Source organism: Mesoplodon bidens (genome assembly GCF_964165515.1).
Source record: "Mesoplodon bidens genome assembly, chromosome: 13".
NCBI lineage: Eukaryota > Metazoa > Chordata > Mammalia > Artiodactyla > Ziphiidae > Mesoplodon > Mesoplodon bidens.
The window spans coordinates 18,273,736-18,297,577 of NC_138169.1; the positions used below are offsets into that span (position 1 = coordinate 18,273,736).

The window sequence follows — 23,842 nt, forward strand, 5'->3', positions numbered from 1 at the left end:
GACAGCTGGCTGTTTGGAGTGCAGCCCCTGTGCAGCCTGAATGTGGATGTTTGGCTTCCATTCTAGGACAACAGCTGAGGGAAGAAAAATGATCGCAGCCCCACTGAAGCGCCCCCGGCGGGTAATCACACCAGCTTTTCACAGGATGTTGAGGATGCTGGCATCCTTCTTTGTCCTCCGTTGGTTGCTGCATCTTTAACTTGTATAGAATTTGAGAGTAGACAGTGGACTTTCACATTTAATTATTTTATGTGGATTTTTGTTCTGGATTATCACCCTAACTTTACCTGGACAAACTGGCGCCCCATCGGGTAGAGTAATGAATCCTATGTGCCGTAGTCAGCAAGTGGAAAAACCAGCACTCAACCCGGGCTTCCTAGATCACAGTCCAGCTTCCTTTCCCAACTCTGTTCTGCTGAGACAGGGCTTATCCCAGGGATGGGCAAGAAATGCCAATTCCAACTGACTGGTAGTGGCTGCCTAAAGGGCTGTGGTAAGGAGCCTGAAGCTGGATCCGATTCAGCAGGAAGGAGTTTGGTAATCCATTAGTAATGTCTGCCATGGCTTCCTACGGAGGTAATGCAATAAATAATGTGTATTTGACGCTTCTGAATTCCTGGGCCAAATCCCTCACAGATTTCAAAAGGGTGGGGACCTCAGAGGTAGGTATGGGTCTTCAGGCTGCCTAAGGGTTCTCCTAACCCTACAGCTCCCCAAGAGAGCAAACCAGCAAGACAGGGATTTCTCAGGGCTTTGAGACGACACACCAGGGTCATAGATCTTTGAGACCCAAACACTTGTAAGTCTGACTAATTGATCAGTCAGCCCTGATGAGCTCACCAGCAGAATTTAGAATCCGTAACTACATTTCACATTAAAACATGCAAAGTCAAGATTAAAGCCAGTGAGAAGTGGCGTGACACCTCCCGCCCCCAGCCCACCTCCAGCCTCTGCCTCCATCATCCATCCCTCCTCTCGCCAGCAAGCGGGTCTCCTAGGGGCAAGGGCTATAGTTCTGGAAGCCGCTTCCTTGGGCTGTTTTCCTCTCAGTTCCCTCTAAGGCTGTTTCCTGCTGTGCTAGGGACCAGGTCCTGCTCCCCTCCCTGCAGTGCTACATTTAGTTGAGGCAAACGCTTTGTTCAGGGGGACATTTTTGGGTCTCCAATTTACAGTGACCTCCAGCTAAAGACCTCTAAGAACACACCCACACCCGTAGTTGAGCAAAGTCAGATCGACAGTCCTGTTGCAACGAGAGAGCACACAATACGGAGAGCCGCGGGGTGTTTCAGGAACAGGGTGTTAGAAAAGACATAGAGGATTTGGGCTCGTGTCAGGTGCTTTGGGGAAGGTTCAAGGAAGCAGGGGTAGTTCTAGGACGGGGTGTCTTAATAAACCTCTATAAGGGGGGAGGAATGCATGAGGCTAAAGCTGCAATGGAATACACTGGAGGGTCAGACAGGCACAGCCCCCAACCTGTGTGAGGGGTCAGGGGGAGTGACAGTACGACCGGGCAGGGCACACCTTTATCAGGTACCCTCCCAAATCCAACCCTGCCTTTTAGCTCTTTAGCTGGGGACCTGCGCCGCTGTGCAAACTGTCACTTCTGGTTTTGCCAGGACTCAGGGAGACTGAGCTCTGGGGTCCTCGGCAAGTCCTTAAAAACGCTGCAGGGCCTTATTTGCAAAGTGGGCGCGATTTTGTCTGTTTCCTTCAGCCCCCGAGAGGGTAGGTGGGACAGGGGACAGCAGCAGACACAGCGGGCTCTGGACAAGGGACAGAACAGCCCCTGGGGCTTCCCTCAAGCTCGGCCCCTTGGCTAGAAGGCTCTCCCGCCCCTCTTCTGCCTGCTCAAACCAGGTAAGGGCTCTGGAGTGTGGCAGACCTGGGTTCAAACCTTGGCTCTGCCGTTTACTGATGCTGAGACATCGGACAAGGGGCTTACCATCTCTGAACCTCAGTTTTCCTGCTGTGAAGTGAGCATCCTAGCAGCAGCACGCTGGAGATGAGTGATGACCGTATGTGCTCACACACGTCCTCCTTGGATTAGTTACGCCCCTTCCCCCACCCCATATCGAGCTCTGCAGGGCAGGGTGGTACCCACATTCTTCCCTCTGTACCTCCAGCACCGAGCCCAGCCCAGAGCATAGTAGGTCCTGGCTATCTATCTGTTAGATGAATGGACATGAGCCTGAACTCCCTGGCAGTATGGCTTCCTGGGCCAGCTCCTGGCTGGGACACCTGCCAGCTGCCAGGCCCATCTGGCACCATCTGTAATGGTGACCAAACCATCCAGGCTGCACAGCAGACTCCATGTGGCCCTGCACTGCCCCACTTGGCTGATGGTCCCTTCCCTGGACAGCGTCCCTGGGTGGGCCACAAGCAGGGTGGGGAGCCAGTGGGGCCAGGCCCAGAGGGAAGGTGAAAGGACCATGGAGCCTGACGTCTGGGATAGGTGTCCAGAGCAGCCCAAACTGTCAAGAGGACAAAGTGTCACTGTGTCTCCCCGACCTGTCTCTTTCTGCCTCTCACTTCAGGCTCCCTGGCCTCCCCCTGGAAGCCCCTCCCCTGCAGCCCCCCTGGGTCTGTTTGCACCCAGTGACTTCTAGCCCCCTAGGCTTTGCCACCTCCAGCGCCCCTCACGGCATGGGGTGTCCCGCACGGACCGTTCCCTGTGGCGGCAGTGCTAGTAGTGGTGGAAGGGGGACCTCCGTGGTCTCACAGACGCAGGGCTGAATCTCACTTCTGGCACTTTTGAGCTGTGTGGTCTCATGCAAGTGAACCCACCTCTCTGAACCTGTGTCCTCATCTGCAGAACAGACCAGTTACACTCCCAGGGCCCAGGGTCCCTGGGTGGATTGAATGTGACCACTTGTGCAGAGGGCTGAGCGCAGTGCTGGGCTTGGGCGAAGGCCCGGGGGATGGCAGCTACTGCCACTACGTTTATGGTATGATGCTCCCACTCCCGTCCTTGGTGATAGATGTGTTCTAATTCCCACCATCCACCACCTTAACACCTTTGGTCTGGCTGCTTCCTCTGCCCAAATGCCTCCCTTCCCATCTCTGAAGTGGAAACCCTCTAAGTGAAAATGAAAGAACACCTCCTTTACGGCTCCCTCCTGCCTAAACAGATGTGACCCCTCTTCTCTGACCCCCGCACACTACTTGTTACCATGATGATGCTCTTTAAGGCACGACTCACTATGCCCAGTTCTTGGATAAGGAGAGGTTGGCGGAGGTGGTCCAAGCTCCTGCAGCCGAGGAGTGGCCAGGATGGGCCTGGCACCCGTGTCTGTGACCCCACAGCCCATGTTTCCACCCCAACTGTTCGTGAGGTTCTCAGGACAGATACTACCATCACTGGGGTGATTTTACTGATGAGGAAAGAAGGTTCAGGGAGCTGGAAACTTACCCAGGGTCACGCAGCTTTTGATGCCAAGTCCAGGGTCTTAGCCTGATCGCTGGGGCTTGGCAGATGATACTCCAACCCTTGCTCCTCAGCGTGGTCTGCGGCGCAGTGCCCCAGCCAGGCCAGCTGAAGCAGCGTCTCCCTGGGGACTCGTGTGCACGTATTTTCGACGCTCTGCTTTGGCTTCCTCTGCGGCCCAGCTTCAGTGGGGTGTCTTCTGCTGTCGCTGGGGGGATCCCTGCTGTCTGGCTTCTCGTTGTAGCCAGTCCCCCCAAAATTTCCAAGAGCTGAGAAAACCACAAAGGGAATGCAGCTGTGAGTCCTGGGTTGGGGAGATGCCTGGCCTGAGTGCACGGGGAAGCGCAGAGCTCGGCCAGGGCTCGGGCAGAGGAGGACCTGCACCCCTGGGGCTGGGCTGAGCGTGGAGCCCAGCTCCTTAGGGTCCTGCAGCCGCTGACTCCTCCTCCTCCTCCATGGCATGGTGAGTGCCGCTCGCCTACTTAATGGAAGCCCAGGGAAGCGAGGGGCCTCGCCCACAGCCTCCCAGCTGGTGGGAGGCAGAGCTGGAACGCGAATCCAGTTCCAGATGCTCCGAAGCCCTTGCTCTCTCTAGCGTCCTCAGTTAGAGCTGCGCTCCGCCCGACTCGGGAGTCAGCTGCCACCTGTTAAGCACATGCTTGTAACAAATGTTAACCATCACGATTATAATGAGAGGCTGTTTCATTCTGACTCCATGCTCCAAAGGCTGGAGAAAACCGTGGATCCCGTCTGGGCCTCAGAGCAGCCCCTTCTCAGTGTTACTCAAGTGTCACACTGTGTGGGTGTGTGGCTGTGTGCACATGTGTTGGTTGGGGGATGGGGGGCACAAGCCTGGGAACACTTGGGCCAGGATCCTCTGGCTGACGTGCTCTTGCTTGTGTCCTTTCCTACTCAGCCCCGCGCCACAGGCAGTGCAGAGGAGAGTGCTTCTCCCTGCTCCGCAGAAGCTCCACAGAGATCACAGAGGACCCTCCTCCGTGTCATCTCTCGACATCCTGCTGTGACTGTCGGTAGCACCAGAAGCTACTCTGGAAGCCTGGCCAGAGCCCGACGAGCAGGTGCGAGGGTAGCCCGGGTTTCACAACATGAAAGGTGAGGAAGGGCAGGAAGAGGGCTGACATCTGAGTGCTGACTCGTGCTGGGTGCACATCACGCCACGGAACTCTGGCCGCCCCCATGGTGGCACCAGGACTCCTGGAAACGCACACAGCCAGGCCGCCCCATGCGAATTAGAGCAGGAAGTGAGGGACCGGGTTTGCACACGTGCCTGTTTCTTGGAAAAGACACCAAATGAACACTTTACACAGTTCTCCACCAGCTCTTATCAATTTAAGACATTTCCAGGAAATAAGACTTCAGCCTAAGGGGGGCCCTGGGTCTACATGTTAGCCAGGCTTAGAGACAACCTGCCTGTCCATACCTCTCACAGTTAGCAGCGTGTATCGGCTACATCAGCAGCACAAACATAGGTTGATGGCTTTGCTGGAGTCAGAAACAGTGGTGACCTGTGTTCCTCAAACTGTGTTCCACCTAAATATTCTTAGGCACCTGCAAGTTCTATCAGTGTATTGAATTGTCCTCATTTTAATAGTAATGGAAAACACCCCACTTGTTTTTCCTAGTTATAAAGACAAACTTTCTCTTTGTAGTACTAACTTGTAATTAAAAGCCAAAATATCACAGGATAAGGCTTTAGTTTTTTAGGTGGGCGTTTCCCACACTGGAGGCCACTGATGGACTTGGGGGACTCTGCAGAAGGTTTTTCCTTTGCAGGATATAAATGCTCTGTGGGAGGGAGCCTGGCATATGCGAATTCCTCTTGGGAGCCCAGGTGGCCCAACTGGCAGGCTTTCAAGACCTCTCTCCTGATGCTCAGATCCTCAGGTGCCCCCAGGCCAGGGGAGGCAGCAAGAACTCATGGGAGGAGCTGGAAAGACTGGCAGGGTTGAGATGGGCTTTCTGCTGAGTGTAAACCTGGGCTTGTGTAACAGCAAGAGACAGGGCTGGCCGTGTCCTGCAAATGCGACCCTCAGTAATGGAGGAAAGCCGAATACACCCAGATTAGCTGGAAAATCTTACTTTGAGCACTTTTGAATTATCTGGATTCTTTTCAACCAACACCTGTCACCATTTTACGTTACTGTGGAAGGCATGTAATCCAGGGTGGTGGCTGCCTCTGGGAAATGCGTGAGAAGGATGGGGAGCATGAAGGGTGCCTAAGGGGCCTTTAGCTTTATCTGAAAGGTGACACACTGTCCACCACTGTTGACCCTGGTGAGGCAGTGAGCCTCGGCTGTCTGCTATATCATCCTCTGTGTCTTCTTCCCACTGTGGGAGCCTGCATGCTCTTTAAGCCCCAGATGCCCCATCTTGAGCTCTCCAGGCCCTCGGTTGGAAAGTGCTCCTTCCCGACATAAAAAGCAGAACAAAGCCACTATGTGCTGAGTACAAATTTAATAAAGCTTTTGTTGTTTCAATCCAAAGTTATCTATGAAAACAAGCTCCACCCCACAACTTTTTAGAGCCATCAAGAGCCATCGAGGTGTCTGTGAACACCACCTAGAAAAGTACAGACTCAGGGTTTCAGATAGTGCAATACTTCCAGCTGCTGAAGTTAAATGAAATTACAAACTACCCCTCCTCGTCAGAAGAACAAAGTTGATGCTGGTGCTCAGGAACCCACTCTCTGCACCCCACACTGGCAGGCCCATAGGGAACAAGAATCAACCCTCTCAGTGCAGGCTGACAATCCTTTAGGCACCAGCATAAATGCACCCACCTGCCCAGAGCACAACACGCACGTTTAAAAGGAATTTTCCCAGGAATCGAGTGTTTAAAGATAGTGGCAAGTCCACAGAATCGGAGATTACTGACAAATCTTAATAAGAGTAATAAATTCCTATCTGTCTTTAAATTCCTTGCCGTCTCCCCATCAAGGTAAAACACGTGCTCTGTTTTGTAGAAGCCTGGGGCTCTAAACATGGCCAAACCTGGGCGTGGGCAGGACGCCGGCACCCGGCTGAAACCCTCTGCCGGAGGCCATGGAGACAGGTCCTGCCCGCTTTGCCGCCAGCATGAAGGTTCTTTCTGGAAGGTGTTTTGCTATTTGGAAGAGAGCTGCGAGCCCTCTGCCAGCTCCTGGCCTCTAGTCTGGCTTCAATCTGGCTGGTGGGGATGCACCGGGAGTGTGGTGACGTGGGCGAGGTGGGTGGCTGTCCACACAGAACACTACCATGGCTTCTGCCTCAATTCCCTGGATCTAGAGTACAGTTCTCGTGATGAAGGTGAAGAATGGCGGCAGAAGAGTGCAATGGGTTGGAAGAGAAAACAAAGTGAAAAACCCAAAACCAAAAACCCCGGAGGGCCCGTGAGTCTCCTCGGCCTCGTGAGCCTCCGTCAGTGCAAAGGGCTCCCGGGTTCCCAGTGCTGAGGAAGGACGGGAAACAAGACCCAAGTTTCTTGGGACTTTTACAGTCTACAGAGTAAAGCCACTGCCCAGATGGGACAGGTACCTTCAGCTGGTGTTTGTTCCTCACTAGATGACAAGTGTGGCCAACAAGCAGGGGAAAGGCAGCCGGCCTCCCCAGGAATCAGCAGGCTTCGAGTAACAGCCGGCGCCTTCTGGAAACGGAGCTGCTCTTAAGGACCGATGTGTTTTTTCTCCCAAACCTGGGATGCCAACGTGAGTGCCCAAGACGGGAGCAAGCCAGAAGGGGCTCCCTGGCAGCCCGGCTGCTGCGGACCCGGAGCATCTGAGGTGAGAATGGGCAGAGGACCGCCGCCGAGTGGAACTCGTGGCTCTGAGGTGGGAGCAGCGCCCTGAGCTTCCGGTGCTCCGTGGTCTCACCGGCAGGCACCTCTGCTGCCCGGGAGCAGGTGGGCCTGGCTATCTGGAGAGAGGCTGCTGCGGACGGGACGGAGGCTGAGACTCTGTCGGGTGCATAGAGGCTTGGCGAGGCCTTACCTGAGTAAAGAGTTTTCAGAAACGGAAGGGGAGCATCTCACGTTTGGTCGGCTTCGTGCATTCAGGCCCACGCCCTGAAAACCACTCCGGGGGCTGCTTTGGTGTTCCTGGGACTTGTTCATGCATGGCTCGCTCAGAAGGTTAAGGAGCAGAAACTCAAGAAAAGACCAAATTAACAAGAAGGGAAGCCCCACTGCCATCACAGGCCTCGGCTTCAGGTCACTGTAAAGCAGGAAAGAAGGACCAATGCTGGCGGAACCTGGAGGTTTATTTTCAACACCCCCTTCCTGTCAGTGTCACCTGGAGAGTGCTGGGTAGCTTTGTCACATGCATCCAAAGTTCTTGAGGCCACAGGGGGGTCTCATGGCTATAGAGAGGGTCTGGGGGCCACCGTCCCCTGGCACGTCAGTCGTGCTCCCAGGGGAACGCCGCCTCTTGGGGCTGAGGGTGCCTGGGAGCCCAGAGTCTGCGAGGACGGGAGCTAGGAGAGCTCGAAGCCCGTGTTCATGCTGATGGCGTAGCGCAGCTTCTCCCGCAGGACGCTCTTCTTGCTGTAGTTGGGCAGCTTGAGCAGGTTGAAGCACGTGGAGGAGGTGGGCAGGCGGCCACCTGGCTCCCGCTTGCGGATGGTAAAGAAGCCGCGCAGGACGCTGCCCAGGGTGTCCCCGGTGTCCTGCAAGCACACCCCACAGCCTCAGGTTGGGGGGCGCCTGGGGAGAGGGCTGGACCGGCCCCCTGCGGAGGACAACCAGCCTGGAGAGGTGGGTGCACAGAAGCAAGCCTGGCTCCTGGGGTCCCGCACTGCAGAAGCCTGCGTGAAGCAGCACTTGGAAACAGGACCTCTGGTTTAACTGCTAACCATCAGTAAACTAATGTGCAAAGAGCCGGAACACTGTAAAAATGTTATGGTAACAAACCCCTTCCTGACCTTGCCAGCGCTGCAGCCTGTGACAGACCGTAACTTGGGGCAGCCTTCCGTAAGTAAGGGGGCTGAGGGTCGTCTAGTGTCACCTAAGAGGAGGGATCGGCGTGAGGGTGGTGGCATCGTGGAAGGCTGCTACACTCAGAGGCCACTGGGTTTTTATGGGGGGTGAGAAACTTATAACAACGGCTACCATCTGAGCACCCACTATGGGTCAGGCTTGTGGCACACAGAACACGATAACCCCTAGGGCGTCCACTCTCCCTCTGCAGAGGAGGGAATGAGGCCGCGCACCCAGGTGTGCACAGCCGGCAGGTGGAGGAGTTGAAGCCTGCGCTTGTCCAATTCCTGAGCCCACGTTCCAACCCCTCTCCCACACTGCCGCTCAGACCTGTACCAGCAGCTACGAAAAATGCCCCGCAGGTATTCTTCCCTGAGGGAGTAACGAGAAATGGACCTCCAGGAGAGCTGAGGCCCCAAAGTGGCCCGCCTGTGCTCCTGGCCCAAGAACCGCGACACCTTCTCACCCGGCTAAGGAGCCTGGCTGCCCGCCCTGTGGATACGACTAGGTAAGCGCCCCACCCGGTAGGTGCAGCAGACCCCACCAAGCGGGGCCGGCTCTTCCCCAGCAGTGGTACCTGATCATCCGACACTTCCACACAGCGGATGGAGAAGGGAGGCTTGAGGTAGGCAAATCCCAGGAGGGGGGGCCTGGAGCAGCTGGTCACAAACTGCAACACAAAGCAGGGCCGGGAGTCAGAGTGGGCCTGGCTGACGTCGTCCTCAGGGAGAGACCACTCGACAAGAGCGCCGGAGAGGGAGGAGCCGGTGGGCCCGCTGAGCGTGTCAGGGGGAGGCCTGGGCCGAGGGCCGAGGGCCGAGGGCCGGGGCCAGGGGCACGCAGCACACCACCCATCGTGAGTGCTTGCTCCGCACCTGCTTTCCCGCTCGGCTTCTTCGCCACGCACAGAGGATGTGCGCGTGGGCCTGCTGGGCTGCCGGGCGGCCCCTGTGGGCTTGGTTCCTAACCTCCTCTCAGCACGCTAACAGAAACCAGGCCTCAGGAGCCAGCGGGGCTGAGGGCAGACCAAGGTACTGGATGCCCCAAATGGGGCCTGTGGGCAGCCAGCCTTGCTTCCTTGCTACACTCTTGGAATTCCTTGCATTTTCCAGATGGCAGCTCTTGTGTCATTTCCCAAAATGACTAGTCCTGCGTGGACAGAGGCATCTACCCACCTGGAAATCCAAGTGCTTAACCTGCACAGGGAAATCCTAAGAAACCGTTCGCTTTCTTTAGTTCAACATTAGCCCAACGCTCTCCCTTCTCCAGGGGATCTAGGGACCTGCTACTGACAACACTGAGCTGTGCTTCAAAACTCCGTGTCAGGCTGAGTGTTTGGGTCTTAAAATAAATACTACCATTTACACAATGTCATAAATGGTAGTGAGATTCCTAAGACGATCCAAAAAGTTTACGTGTCATGCTTCAAAAACGGTTTTTAGGGCTTCCCTGGTGGCACAGTGGTTGAGAGTCCGCCTGCTGATGCAGGAGACACGGGTTCGTGCCCCCGTCCGGGAAGATCCCACATGCTGCGGAGCGGCTGGGCCCGTGAGCCATGGCCACTGAGCCTGCGCGTCCGGAGCCTGTGCTCCGCAACGGGAGAGGCCACAACAGTGAGAGGCCCGCGTACCGCAAAAAAACCCAAAAAAAAACAAAAAAAAACAAAAACGGTTTTTACAAGAAGCATTGACAGGATATATCACTATCCTAATACCCTGTACTTTCCACCATGAAGACCGCGGCAGCGGATCCTATTTAGAAGCATCTCCACACTGTGCCGTGTCCTCTGTGAACCCGAGCTCAGCTAATCATACCACAGGTGCTGCGTGACTCGACCCGTGTGAAGGATTAGGAGACAGACGCAGGCGAGTCTGTGCCCCTCCCCATTCAGGCCGATCAGGCCTGCTGCCCGCTGCCAGCCAGAGCTGGTCCAGGGAGGGAGGGGTGGTCAGTCTCCTGGGACAGGAGGAGGAGGACTGGAGGGCAGGGAGAGCCTTGGGGCTCTGTTATCATTATATTTAAAGAAAGTACAGTCACATTCTCTCCTGTACAACAGTTCTGTGGCTTCCCCCTGGCTCTGGGGCTGTCTGCAGCCACAGAAAAGGGCAGGCACAGGACAAGGAACTGCAGGCGTGGTGACAGGCCACCCAGAGACATAAACATGCCTGCTGTGAGGGGCACTGACACGTGGTTAGGAGAGACCGGCTTTCCTCTTTCTAGGAGAGGGGGGTAAGCAGCTCTACAGGTTGGCAGAGACTGTTATGCCTACAAGAGGCCCTGCTGGAAAAACTGGTTCTCTTGAGAATCAACTTCTGGAATGTCCCCCTGCACGTATAGGTAACATATGAAATACCTTCAGAAACATGGCTCTCTCGTCGGGCGTGAAGTCAGAGGCCAGGATATCCCAGAGCCAGATAATGACCCTGTGACTTCCATGGAAACCACCGTAGTACACTGTGTGCTTCCTGAAAACAATGCAGACAAGGGCTCAACCACACATTCTGACGGGCGCTTACAGACACAGGCAGGCATGGAATTTAGACAAGCGGCACAGCAAACTCTGGCCAGCCTGGGTGATGACAAACTTCTCTTAAGCCAGAAGTTCATGCCTTAGTAACCCCAGGTCCCGGAAGCTCAGTGGGTGGAGCATTGCATTGTAGGCCCTGTTGTTTCCCAGCAGAAGCCGACAGGAGACCCTGCACCACTGTTTCCTAGGACTTTGGAGAGCCTCATAGGCCTCAAGCTCTGCTTCTGCTTCTCAGTCTCCAGGCAGACAAGGGCTTGAGCTTTTCTTCCAAAGCAACTCACCCAGAGATCAGGGAGGAGGAGTGCATCTGGAGACAGGACCCTGAAAACTCTCCAAAAGGAACCCAGCAAAGGAGCAGCTTGCTTTCTTGGAGGCCTAAGAATTTCAACCTTGCCCCTGCACTCACTCCTTACTTTAAATCTTCCAGATCGATCTCAGCATTGTCCCCGGAGATGAGTCGCTGTAGCTCAGGGGTCGAGAACATCCGGGTCCACTCAGGTTTGATGATGGAACGGAAGCCACTAATGAGGGCAGCTGTCTGGTTCTTGATTTGAGTGTGCATTCGAAAGTGGGCCATCAGATGGATGTAGCTAATTCTGTTGCCAATAAGGGAAAACAACGGAAATTAACAAGACAGGGTGGGCAGCTGCTGATGGGCTGGAAGATGAGTCCAGTCAGTTCTGAACCATTTTACAAAAACACAAATAGCACCAGAGCACTTCATCAGAACAACAGCGATGAGGATGACAGGCCTCCTGAATGGCCCATGGTGTGCCACTGTGAAAGCGTTAGTGTCAAGGGCGTCACCTCATGCACTCCTCCCGAAAGCCAGTGGGTCAGACGTTGGGGTAACCTCACTGTCAAGAATCAAAGTGAGGCATTCTCCAGCTAAGGAGAGGGCCCTTCTTAGGACAAAGGGACTTTTATTTAACTTCATCCTTTTGGACATAAACCAATTAAGATACTGTTCAGTCCTCCAGAGAAAAATTGTTCCATGTTGAAACTTCAACCAAAACCTTGCTAGACCGGACAAGGAGCCTAGGCCATGAGAAGGTAAGGCTGCGGAAAGTTTTAACCACACGCAGCTGGCTGACGATCAGGCTTAATGAGGAAGCTGGAGCACTAACAACGGTTCCAAGCAGCCGGTCTTGCAGGTCTGCTTTCACCAACACAAGTAGTTCATCTGCAGCTGCATGGCACAATGCAATGCTTCTGCCCAGGTGAAGTCCCTTTTCACAGGCTTGCCAGCATTGCTGATTTCTTAGCAAACCATTTATTCAGATCAAAGAATGTGAGCCCAGCCCAGGTACAACTCTCAAAAATCCAAATTAGTACAGTACAAATAAAACTGTTTTACCCCACGATGCTCAGATCTGAGTTACTCACCTGGAAAATATGCCTATTTAAAATAGCTTCCAGTGGCAAGCTTGCACACTGATATACTTAAATATGATTTTTTTTCTATCACTGCTACTCCTTTCATGTACTCGTTGAAGCAGGTGACTAATACTGTTCCATTTTACCAAAAGAGGGAGGGAGCCTCGGAGACTTTCCCGTCGAACACCCAGGAAGTGCAAGCTCAAGCATCACTCTGCAGGAGCAGGTCCTGGTGATGTCAGGCCTTTTCAGAGTCTGCAGGACTGAACGTCCTTGCCCTTATACTGAGGTTTTATGCTAAGAACACGTAAGAGTTTGTGAAATGACTTTCCACATAGGTTTCCAGGCAGGACAGGAACCTCACTCCAACCCAGGCTGTATCAACCCACCTCCACTGGCTGCTGTACATATGGCTCCTACCATCATCCCCGTGCCATGCCTGGCAAACCAGGGCCCATCTGAGGGTAGCATATCTGATGATGGTGAGATCACTGCTTTCATTTATTAAGGGCCTCCTTTGAGCCAGACATCCTGGAAGGTACTTTACATGCGCTCTCATGTGAAACCCTCTGAAGGGATGATGACAGGCACACAGTGGGCAGGCTTAGGACCCACCCTGCTCTCTGACACCCCCAGGCAGCTTCCACCCACCCTGTGGCCCCTGTTCTTTCTCAGCTGTCACTCTAAGGCTCCGTGGCCAAGAGTCAAAATGGGTGTAATTTCAATCATGACGAGATTTGGGTCTGCTCTCCTGACTATTCTGACAGTCTAAATAAAAGCTCCCCGAGCGCGTGGACTGACTGATCCGACCCGAGAGGGACACGATGCTTGGGGACACTGGGCTGTGACGTGCATCTGATCCAAATGACTCACCGGGTAGGACTAAGCTCTCACCTGTCACTGAAGAGAGTGATGCTCAGATTAACAGTTCAGATGCTCAGCTGAGCCTAGTGGCAGGAGATTGACAGGTTGACAAAAGGGCCGATATCTACTCCTTGAGCCAGGTCCTACTGTTTAATTAGGTGAGTACAGGGCTGGGTGGAGACATGCATGGAAGGGCTTTGCTTTGAGGGACCATTTATGATAGATTCCTAAAAGCCTGTTATCTGTGACAAGAGCTGCTGGGCCTCAGGGTCTCCCCACGTCTGAGGACCTGTCTGCTGCATCTGAATTCATCACTGTGTCTTCTCAAGAACAGTGTTTTATACAACTGCCACACACCCTCATTCCAAAATGATCTGCCCCTCCAAGGAGTCTTCCCGCCTCCGTGCCCTCTGGGTTCAGGACTTCGTGCCCGACCGGCTCAGAACCCATCTGTCTCCATCTAGAGCCGTCACTAAATTCCTAGGAACACCATGGCCTGGGTGCCTCTGACCTTAGAAGTGCTATGGCAAAATATAAATTGTCAATTCTTATTTTGCAAATCGAATTTAATACGATTTCGGCCTATGAACTGTAACCAGTCAATTCCATTATGATATTTATGGCCTCTTTCTACTTCAATTTATCTTAATAAATTCTCAAAGTAAGCCCAGAGAGCTAGAATGAAGTCTTTTCAAGTGGTGACCTTAAAAATCTAATTGCCATACTCACTTATTTTCATTTGTAACAGGAATGGTCTTCCCTCCAGGAATCAGTTCATGGCAAACAAGCTGGGGGAGAGGAAGGGGAACAATTACTCAAGAGAATTCTAATGAGAAAATAAAGCTTCCTGAAGATGAAAGGGCCTGATGCCGACATCCATAATAACGACAGAGGAAGATGAGACATGTTTGGGAACAATCATTTTCACAAAAAGCCAGGGCTTAAATATCAACAAGCCGGCCCTGCATGATCAATATGACAGGTTCCTTCTCATCTGATCCTCGTTCAAACGTGTGTATTAAGGCTCCGGGGTGTCGTGGAGGGGAACGTGTTAGCAATGAAGAGCACAGGAGGATGGATAAATAAATGCTGGTACAACCATACCTTGGAATACAGTGGCGCTATTAAAAAATATGATGAAAAAGTATATTTCTTGAAAAGGTGGGGGGAGGGCTTCCCTGGTGGCGCAGTGGTTGAGAGTCCGCCTGCCGATGCAGGGGACACGGGTTCGTGCCCCGGTCTGGGAAGATCCCACATGCCGCAGAGCGGCTAGGCCCGTGAGCCATGGCCGCTGAGCCTGTGCGTCCGGAGCCTGCGCTCCGCAAGGGGAGAGGCCACAACAGTGAGAGGCCCGCATAACGCAAAAAAAAAAAAAAAAAAAAAAAAAAGAAAAGGTGGGGGGAAAGAGCAGATTATGTAACAGCAGGCAAGGTATGCAAAAAATTATATACGTGCCCAGGGAGAAAAAACCTAAAAAGGCTCAGGCCACATGTTAACAGTGGCACTCTCCAGGCACCAGCACTATAGGTGGTTTTCACTTTCACCTTTATGCTTTTATTGTAGCTGATTTTTTGGTTAGAAGTTTGCATTATTTTTGTAGTCAGGACAGAAAATTAAGAATGTCAGGAAGAAGTCTCAAAATCTGATTAAAGATTCAAAAACGCTATAGAATCAACTGCTTTCCTCAACTTCAAGAAGTCTTGTGTGTAGCCTAAAAATCAAAGAATGCATCATTTCAAAGCTAATTTTAATAGAAATTCTACTAACATAATATACTGTAACTCTAGAGACCTGGAAAGGAGTTAACGGTGCCCTCTAGTCCCACTGCTATCAACATCTCGGGGCTGACGCCGCAGGATGTTAAAGCTGGATGGCCCTAAGGAATGCCCAGCCTGGTGTTTCCCACAGTAGGTTCCAGGGAACTCCTGGCCTGTGCACCATCTGGAGAATCTCTCTGTGAGGTGGTGTGTCCTCCCTGAAGGAGTTCTGTGACCAAATGAGCTGGAGAAGGTTGAGGTTAACACAACCACAGCAGGTTTCTTTCTCTTAGGGCCCTGACGTGCCAGCGTGCTCAGTGGCTCTTCAGGAGGAGGACAGGGCGTGTGGTCTAGAGGGCGTCTGGTGACACTGGTCCCAGCAAGGACTCATTTGGCAAATGGTATTCGTTGAGATAAGGCAAGTGTGGCTCAGGGAGACTGAGTGACCTCGCTGAGGCCCTGGGAAGCCGGCCCTGTACTACGAGCTCCAGAGCAGCCCTAACACCACATGCACACTGGGGCTCATGCAGGGGTCCGGGGATGCAAATGGAGGGGCTGGGAGCCCTGCAAGGAAAATCAGGACAGAGCAAGTCTGAGGGAAGCCCCTCTGCTGCCACGACTTCAAGGATCTCTTTTCCCGGCTCTGCTCTCCAAGCAGAGGAGGAGCAAGGACAGGACTCTGTTAGAGGCACCACCCTGTCACGTGGTTTCTTCCCCATGTCTGTCATGATCCTCTGGAACAGCTAATCCTCACCATGGTAACGAAAGGCAGTGTACAAAGAAGGAGTCACAGCTTCCATCAGAAATGACCCCAAAGTGCCCTGGAAGCAGAGCAGGGTCTCTGTGGGAGCTCTCTGGGTGGCGAGCGGGCCAAGGCGAGGTCAGCTGGGAAGGGGAGGGGAGCGCCCTCCCTCCTGGCAGGGTGGCAAAGGGGCTGGGGAGGCAGAGGAGAAGGGTGGACACACAGACAGACAGAGCCCCAGTCTGTGGGTCTCCTGGGGAAAACACCCAGAGTAGGGCAGGTCTTAGGAAGCCAAAGGGGGGAGGGGGAAGAAGGTTCAGCCAGAGGCCCACCTACCTGACCCATGACATCCTCATCATATGACAGTGTCAGGCCCAAGTCAGCAATGTCCCCATCGTACCGCTAAAGCAACAGAGAAAGGGACAAGGTAGGGGTCAAGGAGTGCTACATCCTTGAAGGTTTTAACACTCCCGCCTATGACATCGGCTTGGGCAGCTACCACTGTGGCTGCCGTACAACTTGAAACAAAGGAAAAGGCCACTCATCACCTGGAGGAAGGAGGCTGTGAGCATCAGTCCCGGGAGGAAGTGCTCAGGAGGGGACACGAGACCCTGCAGTGGCTAAGGAGTGTGCCACTTCACCACAGCAGGAAATCCCACTCCACCCCATGACGACGGGGTACAGCTGAACCCCACGGGGCGTCACTCGGCTGAGTTCACACCAGCACTCAGCTAAGCCATGCCACCTTCCACACTGACCTTAATGGAAGTGAGGTTTTTATAGAACTCGGAGTCCAGAGAAGGCAGTTCATCCACAGAGCTGTAGAAGACACTGTGGTGGTGCCCGAGCAGCTGGCTCAGGAAGAAGGATGCAAAGGGCACGTCCACCACAATTCCCTGCCAGAGAGGAGACAGGAGCTGCCACCTGCCGCCCAGGAGCCCGTCTCGGTGATCTCATCCAGGGCGGCTCGGGCTGCAGACGGGGCTCCAAGGGCGCCAATGACATCTCTAGACTTCCTAAATTTTCAATCTGGAGAGCAATACCTCCCTACCACCTAAACACAGTCGAGCGCCTCCTGGGGACATTACCACATAGTGGTTAAGGGCCCAGGCTTTGCAGCTGCACAGCTCAGGGATCACATCCCAGCTCCGCTGCTGCTAGGCCACGGGGCATTGGCTTTATCGTCTGTAAATGGGGACCAGAAGAGCCTCAGTTTTAAGGGTTAAAGGAGCAAGGTGGGGAAAGTTTCCAGGAGGAAGGGATAGCTGAGCAGGAGGCCCTTAGTACAAGGCTCACAGGTGCCCTCCAGGGCTGGAACACAGGTCTGTCTGGCCCCAGCACGGGGTGTGAAGGAGGGGGTGAGCGAGAAGGCCAGGGAGGCGAACAGGGCAGATCAGGAAGCGCTCATAAGCCTCCTGGAGTCTGGATTCCATCCAGAGGGCAACAGGGAGCGCTGGGAGGGCTCTCCGCGCACGGGTACTTCCTGTAGGGAATGGCCTGGAGGCAGGGACACAGGCCAGAAGCCCTTGCACAACACCAGGAACTTCAGACAGACTGTACTGGGTGGAGAGAGGTGTGCGGGCTGGAGAGACGGAGAAGGGAGAGCCAATCAAACCCCACGACGGGCCTGTCCTGAGGACGAGTGTGAAGTGAGTTAACACAGGCCACTCCTCATCAGGACCCAGGAGGTCCTTATTGCCGGAGAGGGAGGAGATGGAGACGAGGCCCAGGAAGTGGGGGAGGGCATTTACAAAGCGAGGAAGTGGTGTTTTTCAGCTGGCCCAGCCTCTCCTGGGTCTCATCACAACTACACGTTCAAAGGAAAAACACGGCATATGCCCAGGCAGGGCCTCATGGGGTTTTTTGTTTTGTTTTGTTTTGTCTTGTTTTGTTTGTAAAAAAGGGGAATCAACTGAGAAATTGTCTCCATTTTGCAGATGTGGAAACAGAAGCACAGAGAATGAGCCCCAGCCACCCAACCAGTCCAGGGCAGGAGGAGGCCTGGAGGGTGCTTGGACTCAAGACGGGGCACCTGACATCATCACAGCAAGGGTTGAGGCCGCGGACCAGGGCTGTTTACACAGAGAGAATGATGGACTAGTCGAGAGTCAGAGCACGTTCACCCACATGGCCTCCTCTCCCAGCCTGGCCCGCTACAGCTTCTTTGCCTCTGGAAGGCATCCTGGCCTCCCTGGGCTTTGTGATGGGTGTGACATGAGCACTACTCAGGAGGCGGCCACTGGGAGTGAGGCAGGGTGGGGACGGACTGGTCTCCTGCGGCTCTGGAGTCCACTGTGAGGCCACAGGGACAGGCTGCTGATGAGCTCAAGCTGGAGCTTTACTTCCTTCCTGGGGAGGAGGATCCTAAGGGCAGGGGGTAAAGCGCCACCTGGAAGCAGTCCTGCCAGTTGGTGGGCTCTCAGGGGAGAGGGACCAGGAGCCGGGAGGGCTGGCCCAGAGCCTGCGGAAGGCCACACCACCCCGACCCCACAACACCGGGAGCAGAAGCTCAGACACCCTTCCTCCTAATAACAGTGAGGATGGCAGCTCCGACTTCCCCCGTGACCAGCTGCCAGCCACCATGGGAGATGTTTACCTGTATTACCTCATTTACCACCTACAGCAACCCAATAACGTAGCTCTACTATCCCCTCTTCACTGACGAGAGCAGTTGGTGCTGGTTCCTGTCCCTCTCTCCTCGCCTTTATCCTTGTGACAGGTAGTTGCCACTATGTACCTGATCACTTACGTGTATACGAAGCCCACGGTACTTAGAACATTTTATTTTCCAATCCTGTTCACTGGTTCTTAACGCGCCTACCTCATACACAGCTTTCCCCAGCATCTTGCCCACAAACTCAAACAGCTGCAGGTAATTCTCATGAATGTAGGACGTGGGCGAAGGGTAGAGTCTCTCGTCCCCACTGGTCGTCTGCAAGGCAACAGGACGGGTAGGGACAGGGAAGTTAAATGCCTTTTGCAACGAGCAAGGCCTTCACTTCTCATCTGTCACCTCGAATCTGGCTGCCATCAACCACGATCTCGTGCCCTTTAAATACCTTGAACAGGTTGAGCGCTGGGTCAAACACCCTCTTGATGATCTCTTCTAAGAACTCCTTGAAAACGCCGTCTTGATCAATCCCTGCCTCGTCCACCCCGAGGTCATTGACAAACTTCACACGGATGACGCCCTTCATGGCGTGCTGGGAGAGCTGCCGAAGTTGCTCGTAGCCGTCCTGCCAAGGGCAGAATTATAGCCCATTAGGAACCCAAGGGCCCCTGCATAATTCAGGTCTCCCTCCTCAAAGCTCCCTCTCCCCTGTGGGAAGCCTTCCCAGTGTAATTACTAAATGTGTCAGGACGCACGGGTGCATGAGGAGAGCCAGCAGTTTTCACCTGCTTCTAGAGGAGAGCCTGTTAAAAGAAAAACTCATTTTGGGGATGTGACTTTACCACTCTCTGGCAAGGGGAGACTGCCCTCAGGAGGATGCAGAGCAGTGAGATGGAGAGGTCAGACAAGATGAGCCACGACAAGCTCTCGGTCATCAGACAGGACAGAAGACGCTGAGACAAGATGAAAGCTGTAAGATGAAAAATCAGAGTAGCCCCCCACCACTCAACTCCTGGTACCTTTCCCCATATCATGAAAGGCTGTGAGTCACGCTGGGAAATTCAGGTTATTTCCTGAGGGCGCTGGGGAGCCACAGAAGAGTTTAGGCAGAGAGTCACATGGCTGGCTTTCTGTCTTAGGAAGATCTTTCTGTTGGAAGCAAAGCAGAGGGATGGCAGGAAGCAGGGAGATGGGTGCCAGGAGTGCTGCTGGGCCTGGAGGAGGGCAGAAGCAGGGGCAAGAGAGGCCTCAGCACCTCCGGCTTGCGGTCGGCTCCCTTGAGACACACAGCCACTGGGCATGTCTCCCTGTCCAGAAAGCTAGGACATGACTCTGGAGCTCTCCTGCTAAATCATCGTGCACAGTCTATCTCTTGATTCTGATCTGTCGAGGACTTCCTGGCTCCAGAGCCTGTCCTCAAATGTATTCCTGGCAGGTGGGTGCTGACAGGCAAGCTGCTTAGGCTTTCATTTCAGAGCAGTGATTATAAAAAACCGTGCTTAGAACACGATAGGGCCCAGGGAGGAGTACTTCGGCCCAGCCTGAGAGGCCCCATAACCAGGGTCAAACCGATGTCTTTAGATACTGTCACAGAATAGGTTACAAATCAGCTGCCACGTCCTATTGTGGCCACCCCACGTTCCTCCCCTCAGGCACAAGTGCAGTGCTCTCAGATGCTCTGTTGACATCAGACAGGCCATCTCCACAGCACCCACTCACCTGCCAGTCTGGTTCCTTGTCACAAAGCAAATGAGGCCAGTATGGCAAGACCCGTTTTGGGGAACGCTTGCTGCCTTCCTGCCGATCATGTTTTCCTTGTGCTCACCTACGGATGCAAAGGCCTGTGCCATGGTGGCTACCCATCTTATTTAGGAGTTAGGTTCCAAAGTTAGTGAGCAGGGAAAAAAAACTACCTCTGAAGTCCCCTAAATCACCTGAAGGAATAAGAACACGGTTTTGAGTGCACAATCCTGAAAAGTACTTTTTTATGCACATGAAATATGAAAATCATTAAGTCAGACGAAAAGGAGAGAAAAACAGGGAGTTAGTTACCAGGCAGCTGCTGCAGCATTTCAATCATTCTGCCTAAATGTAAGGTAATTATCTTGGCACTGAGTGGGGACGGGGAGAGAATTCTAACATGCCCCTGCCTGCAGGACTTCCTCCATTCTGCTTTAAAATGATGCCTCCCTAACCTTAGCATGTGTTAGGAGGTGTGTCAGAGTCATGCAGATTAAACGAGCTGGTCCATGTGAAAGCTCTTAGCAAGTGGTCAGGCTCATGGCAGGTGCTCCAGGAATGTTTGCTGGACTCAAATCTCAGTTTTGCTGGATCAGCCCCTCTTTAGTCTCCCTTTGAAACACTGTAGAGAGGAATTTGCTGCCCACCTCCTCTGACATACTTCCTGTTGCACCCCACTGCCCTCTCTGGAGGATTCTCTATCTGTGCCCCAGGGGAAGGTGAAAGGGGACAAGGCGTTCCTCTTCTCTTCTGCATCTCAAAGAGCGGATGCACAGAACACTGACGGGGGCGGGAGAACTGGCTTCCAGGCCCAGCTCTGTCATTGACACCTGAGTGACCTTGAACTCCTCTGGCCTCAGTCCTGCCTTTGACGGGGTGAGGGGAAGGGGATGAGCAAGGGTGTGTCCATGGCTCCTTCTAGTTCTGCAGTGCTGCTGGTGTTCTGGCCCCCGTTCACCCCTGTGAGGAGAGGCCTTCCTGCAGGACTTTGGACCACCACCTGGAAGCCTAATATACAAGCCTCACCTTCAGTACAAACCATAAACAAGGGGACAGAATAAAAGCCCAGGATATCATGGGTCAAATATTGGCTTTTTGATGCCCCCATGTGTCCTCATCAAGCAAAGGCCACTGGGCTCTCAAGTTCTGATACCCAAACCACTGAATCGTGAGAACTGGGGTCACTGAATCAATGACCCTCTCTCCTTCCTCATTCAGTACGAACACCAGTGATCAATTTCATGACAGGATCTATCCCAATGGAACGTAAAGAGGAAAATGGACTTTGCCTAAAATCTAAGACAGAAATCCCTCCTTCGATGTCCCTGAGGGATGTGTTTAAACAAGCCGGCCCAGGGTAAGTAGGTGTCTGGTAAATCTCCCAGTAACACTTGAGGAGGGCATCGGGGATTGTGTGACTCTCAGGAGACACCCCAGTTTCCACCACCAAGACTCCCCGTTGTGCAGGCCACACAGGAGTGGGTATGACGGGCGGTGGGATGGAGGAGTTTAAGAGACAGGAAAGGTGCATCTGGGTCCAACAAAGAAAGTGCTGGAGAAGTGAGTTCCTACAACACAACTGGGCTTTTTTTTCTTTGAGTCAAAGCAGAGGCTGCAAACTGGTGGCCAGCAGGTTGAATTTGATGGGCAGACAGGTGTTATCTGACCTTCCAGGTACTTTACAAAAACTGACTAGTTCACAACACAAAGGATCTGTGGATTTCACACAAAACCCTAAATTTTGGTCTTTTCTTAACAAGCCAGAGCATTATAGAGCCCAAATCTCCACAAGGTGGCCTCTTTTAGAGGAATGTGTTCTCCACCTGCCTACCCTCTCCTGCGCCCCAACACTGAGGCTGGTTGTCAGTTGTCATTATCAACTCACTTGTGAGGTCAGTCCAAGGGCTGTGTTTCAAGAAAAACGGGAGCAAGCAGTGGAAGTGGAGAATATTTCTATTCATTTAGCATGCAAACAAAATGTCCCTGTGCCGAGACACTCTCAGCGAGCGTTACTCATCTCCATGACTGGCAGTGCCCCTGGGGGCACTTACATTTCTTATCCCTACTTTTGAGAATGTCAAAATCATCTGTTCACACCTGCTGCCTTTCCCCGGCAGCTTTCAGTGTCAATCACCAGTGGTCAGAGAACTTAAACAAGTTCTCCAGGAGCGACAAACACAGCACAGATGCCCCGAGGCAGAAATGAAAACGCGTGGGGAGGAAGGGCTGCTGCCGATGCCGTTTGCTGGTGGCTGGCGATGCGGCCCCGTGCTGTCCTGGGATCCCCTGACTGTTCTACACTGCAGAACATGCCGATGAGGAACTGCGGCTGGAGTGTGATGAAAGGCAAGAGGGCAAGCATGGGCAAATCAACAAAGCCAAGCCGCTCCTGGGAATGGGGACATGGGGCTCAATCACCATACATGCACATACACTGCACAATGCCGGAGGGGCGTGTGGCAGGCACGACGCAGACACTGCAGGTGCACGCATTTATTATGACAATGTTCAGGGTCTTGTTCCAGCAAAATCAACATATCATGACAACTTCCTGACATACGGAGGACAGTGTCCTGAGGACAGGCACCTATTTCAAAGTCACACAAAGTTGCTGCATGGGAGGAACCCTGGACGCTGGGTTTGGCATAGGTGGGCCACTTCACGTGCAGCCCCTAAGTTTATGTCCAAAAAGAACATGTAGCTCTGTGATCGATGTATTTCCCGGATGGCTCAGTAACTTAACACCCGCACTCCAGCCTCCACACTCACAGCTGGGCGGCTGGGCAAAGCGCCTGCCAGGACAGACAGAGTCTGCACAGGTATAAGCACGTCTGTCCTCATTTCAGAGGCACAGACTGTTGGCCACTCTCACCTTGTGGGGTAAAGGGAGGGAACTGCTGCGCTGGGGTCTCCAGAACTGAGGGCGTGTTTAATCAAGCAGTGCTCAGAGCAGCTGGCAGGACAAACAGGACCTTCCTGCACCCACAGCACTGGCTTCAGTGTCATTAGATCAAGGAGTGATAAGAACAGTTCAGAGGCAACAGGTCACCCACTAGAAACCCTCCGGTTTACAGAGCGCACTTTGCAACCGGCTTCTCACCTCCAACATCCGGGACCGGCGGATGGTAATGTGAGTGACATGAGGGGAGGCGGAGCTGGTTTCCACAAGCCCCAGTCTCTCCTTCTCCTTGGTCACCATGTTTCGGAACAGGAGAACTCTCTGAAATGAGCAAAGGTGAGACCGATAAAGGGGTCAACAACTGAGGATCCCCTAAAACACACTGTACAAAATTAATGAAATGTAAGCACGTGAGAGGCTCCCAGAATGGGACGCTTTGATGTGTGCTACAGGTTAGAAGTGTTTTGTGAGGACAGTAAACATCCCCCCAAACGCTCCTGGGAATTAGAAATATAGCTGAATACATGCCAAGGGGAAAGGTTCCAGAAAGAGTGGTCTGGCTGCAGCCAGAGCCCAGCTAAGAACAGTCTGGGAGAAAAATCATTCTCCTTGTTTAGTCAATAATCCACCGTAAAAACCTTGCGGCAGCACGCATTACAGAGGGTGCTTTATATAGCCGTGCCTGCTTTAGAGGAAATCAATAGCATGCATTTAAAACACAGAAACATTTCACAGATATATATATTTTACTGTCAGAAATGCGTAAATGACCCTAAAGGTCGTTGACCTTTCCACCTGCCTCCTCTGTCTCCTCAAGCACATCACAGTCCCACCAGTAATATTTCTCAAGTATCATTTAAATAGAAGCCTCTCGCATTCTCAAGATTCTGATAGGCTCCTTTAGGAGAGCATTGACCTTTGGCCCCATCCTGT

At 53.2% G+C, this 23,842-nt stretch overlaps 1 protein-coding gene across 3 annotated transcripts in view; it reads right to left on the bottom strand.

Annotated features, from left to right (window-relative positions):
- Positions 1 to 5,884: 5,884 nt before the first annotated feature.
- UBE3B (ubiquitin protein ligase E3B) overlaps positions 5,885 to 23,842 on the bottom strand; it is a 57,844-nt gene continuing 39,886 nt past the window's right edge. For all 3 annotated transcript variants that reach the window (XM_081251985.1, XM_081251984.1, XM_081251986.1), the window contains exons 19-28: positions 23,111 to 23,230; positions 18,719 to 18,895; positions 18,481 to 18,591; positions 16,418 to 16,555; positions 15,996 to 16,061; positions 13,890 to 13,948; positions 11,333 to 11,515; positions 10,746 to 10,857; positions 8,970 to 9,062; positions 5,885 to 8,082 (exon numbers count right to left, since the gene is read on the bottom strand). In XM_081251985.1, the coding sequence (XP_081108111.1) occupies positions 7,891 to 8,082; positions 8,970 to 9,062; positions 10,746 to 10,857; positions 11,333 to 11,515; positions 13,890 to 13,948; positions 15,996 to 16,061; positions 16,418 to 16,555; positions 18,481 to 18,591; positions 18,719 to 18,895; positions 23,111 to 23,230 (1,251 nt within the window). In that variant the 3' untranslated portion in view covers positions 5,885 to 7,890. The remainder of the gene's footprint in view (positions 8,083 to 8,969; positions 9,063 to 10,745; positions 10,858 to 11,332; positions 11,516 to 13,889; positions 13,949 to 15,995; positions 16,062 to 16,417; positions 16,556 to 18,480; positions 18,592 to 18,718; positions 18,896 to 23,110; positions 23,231 to 23,842) is intronic.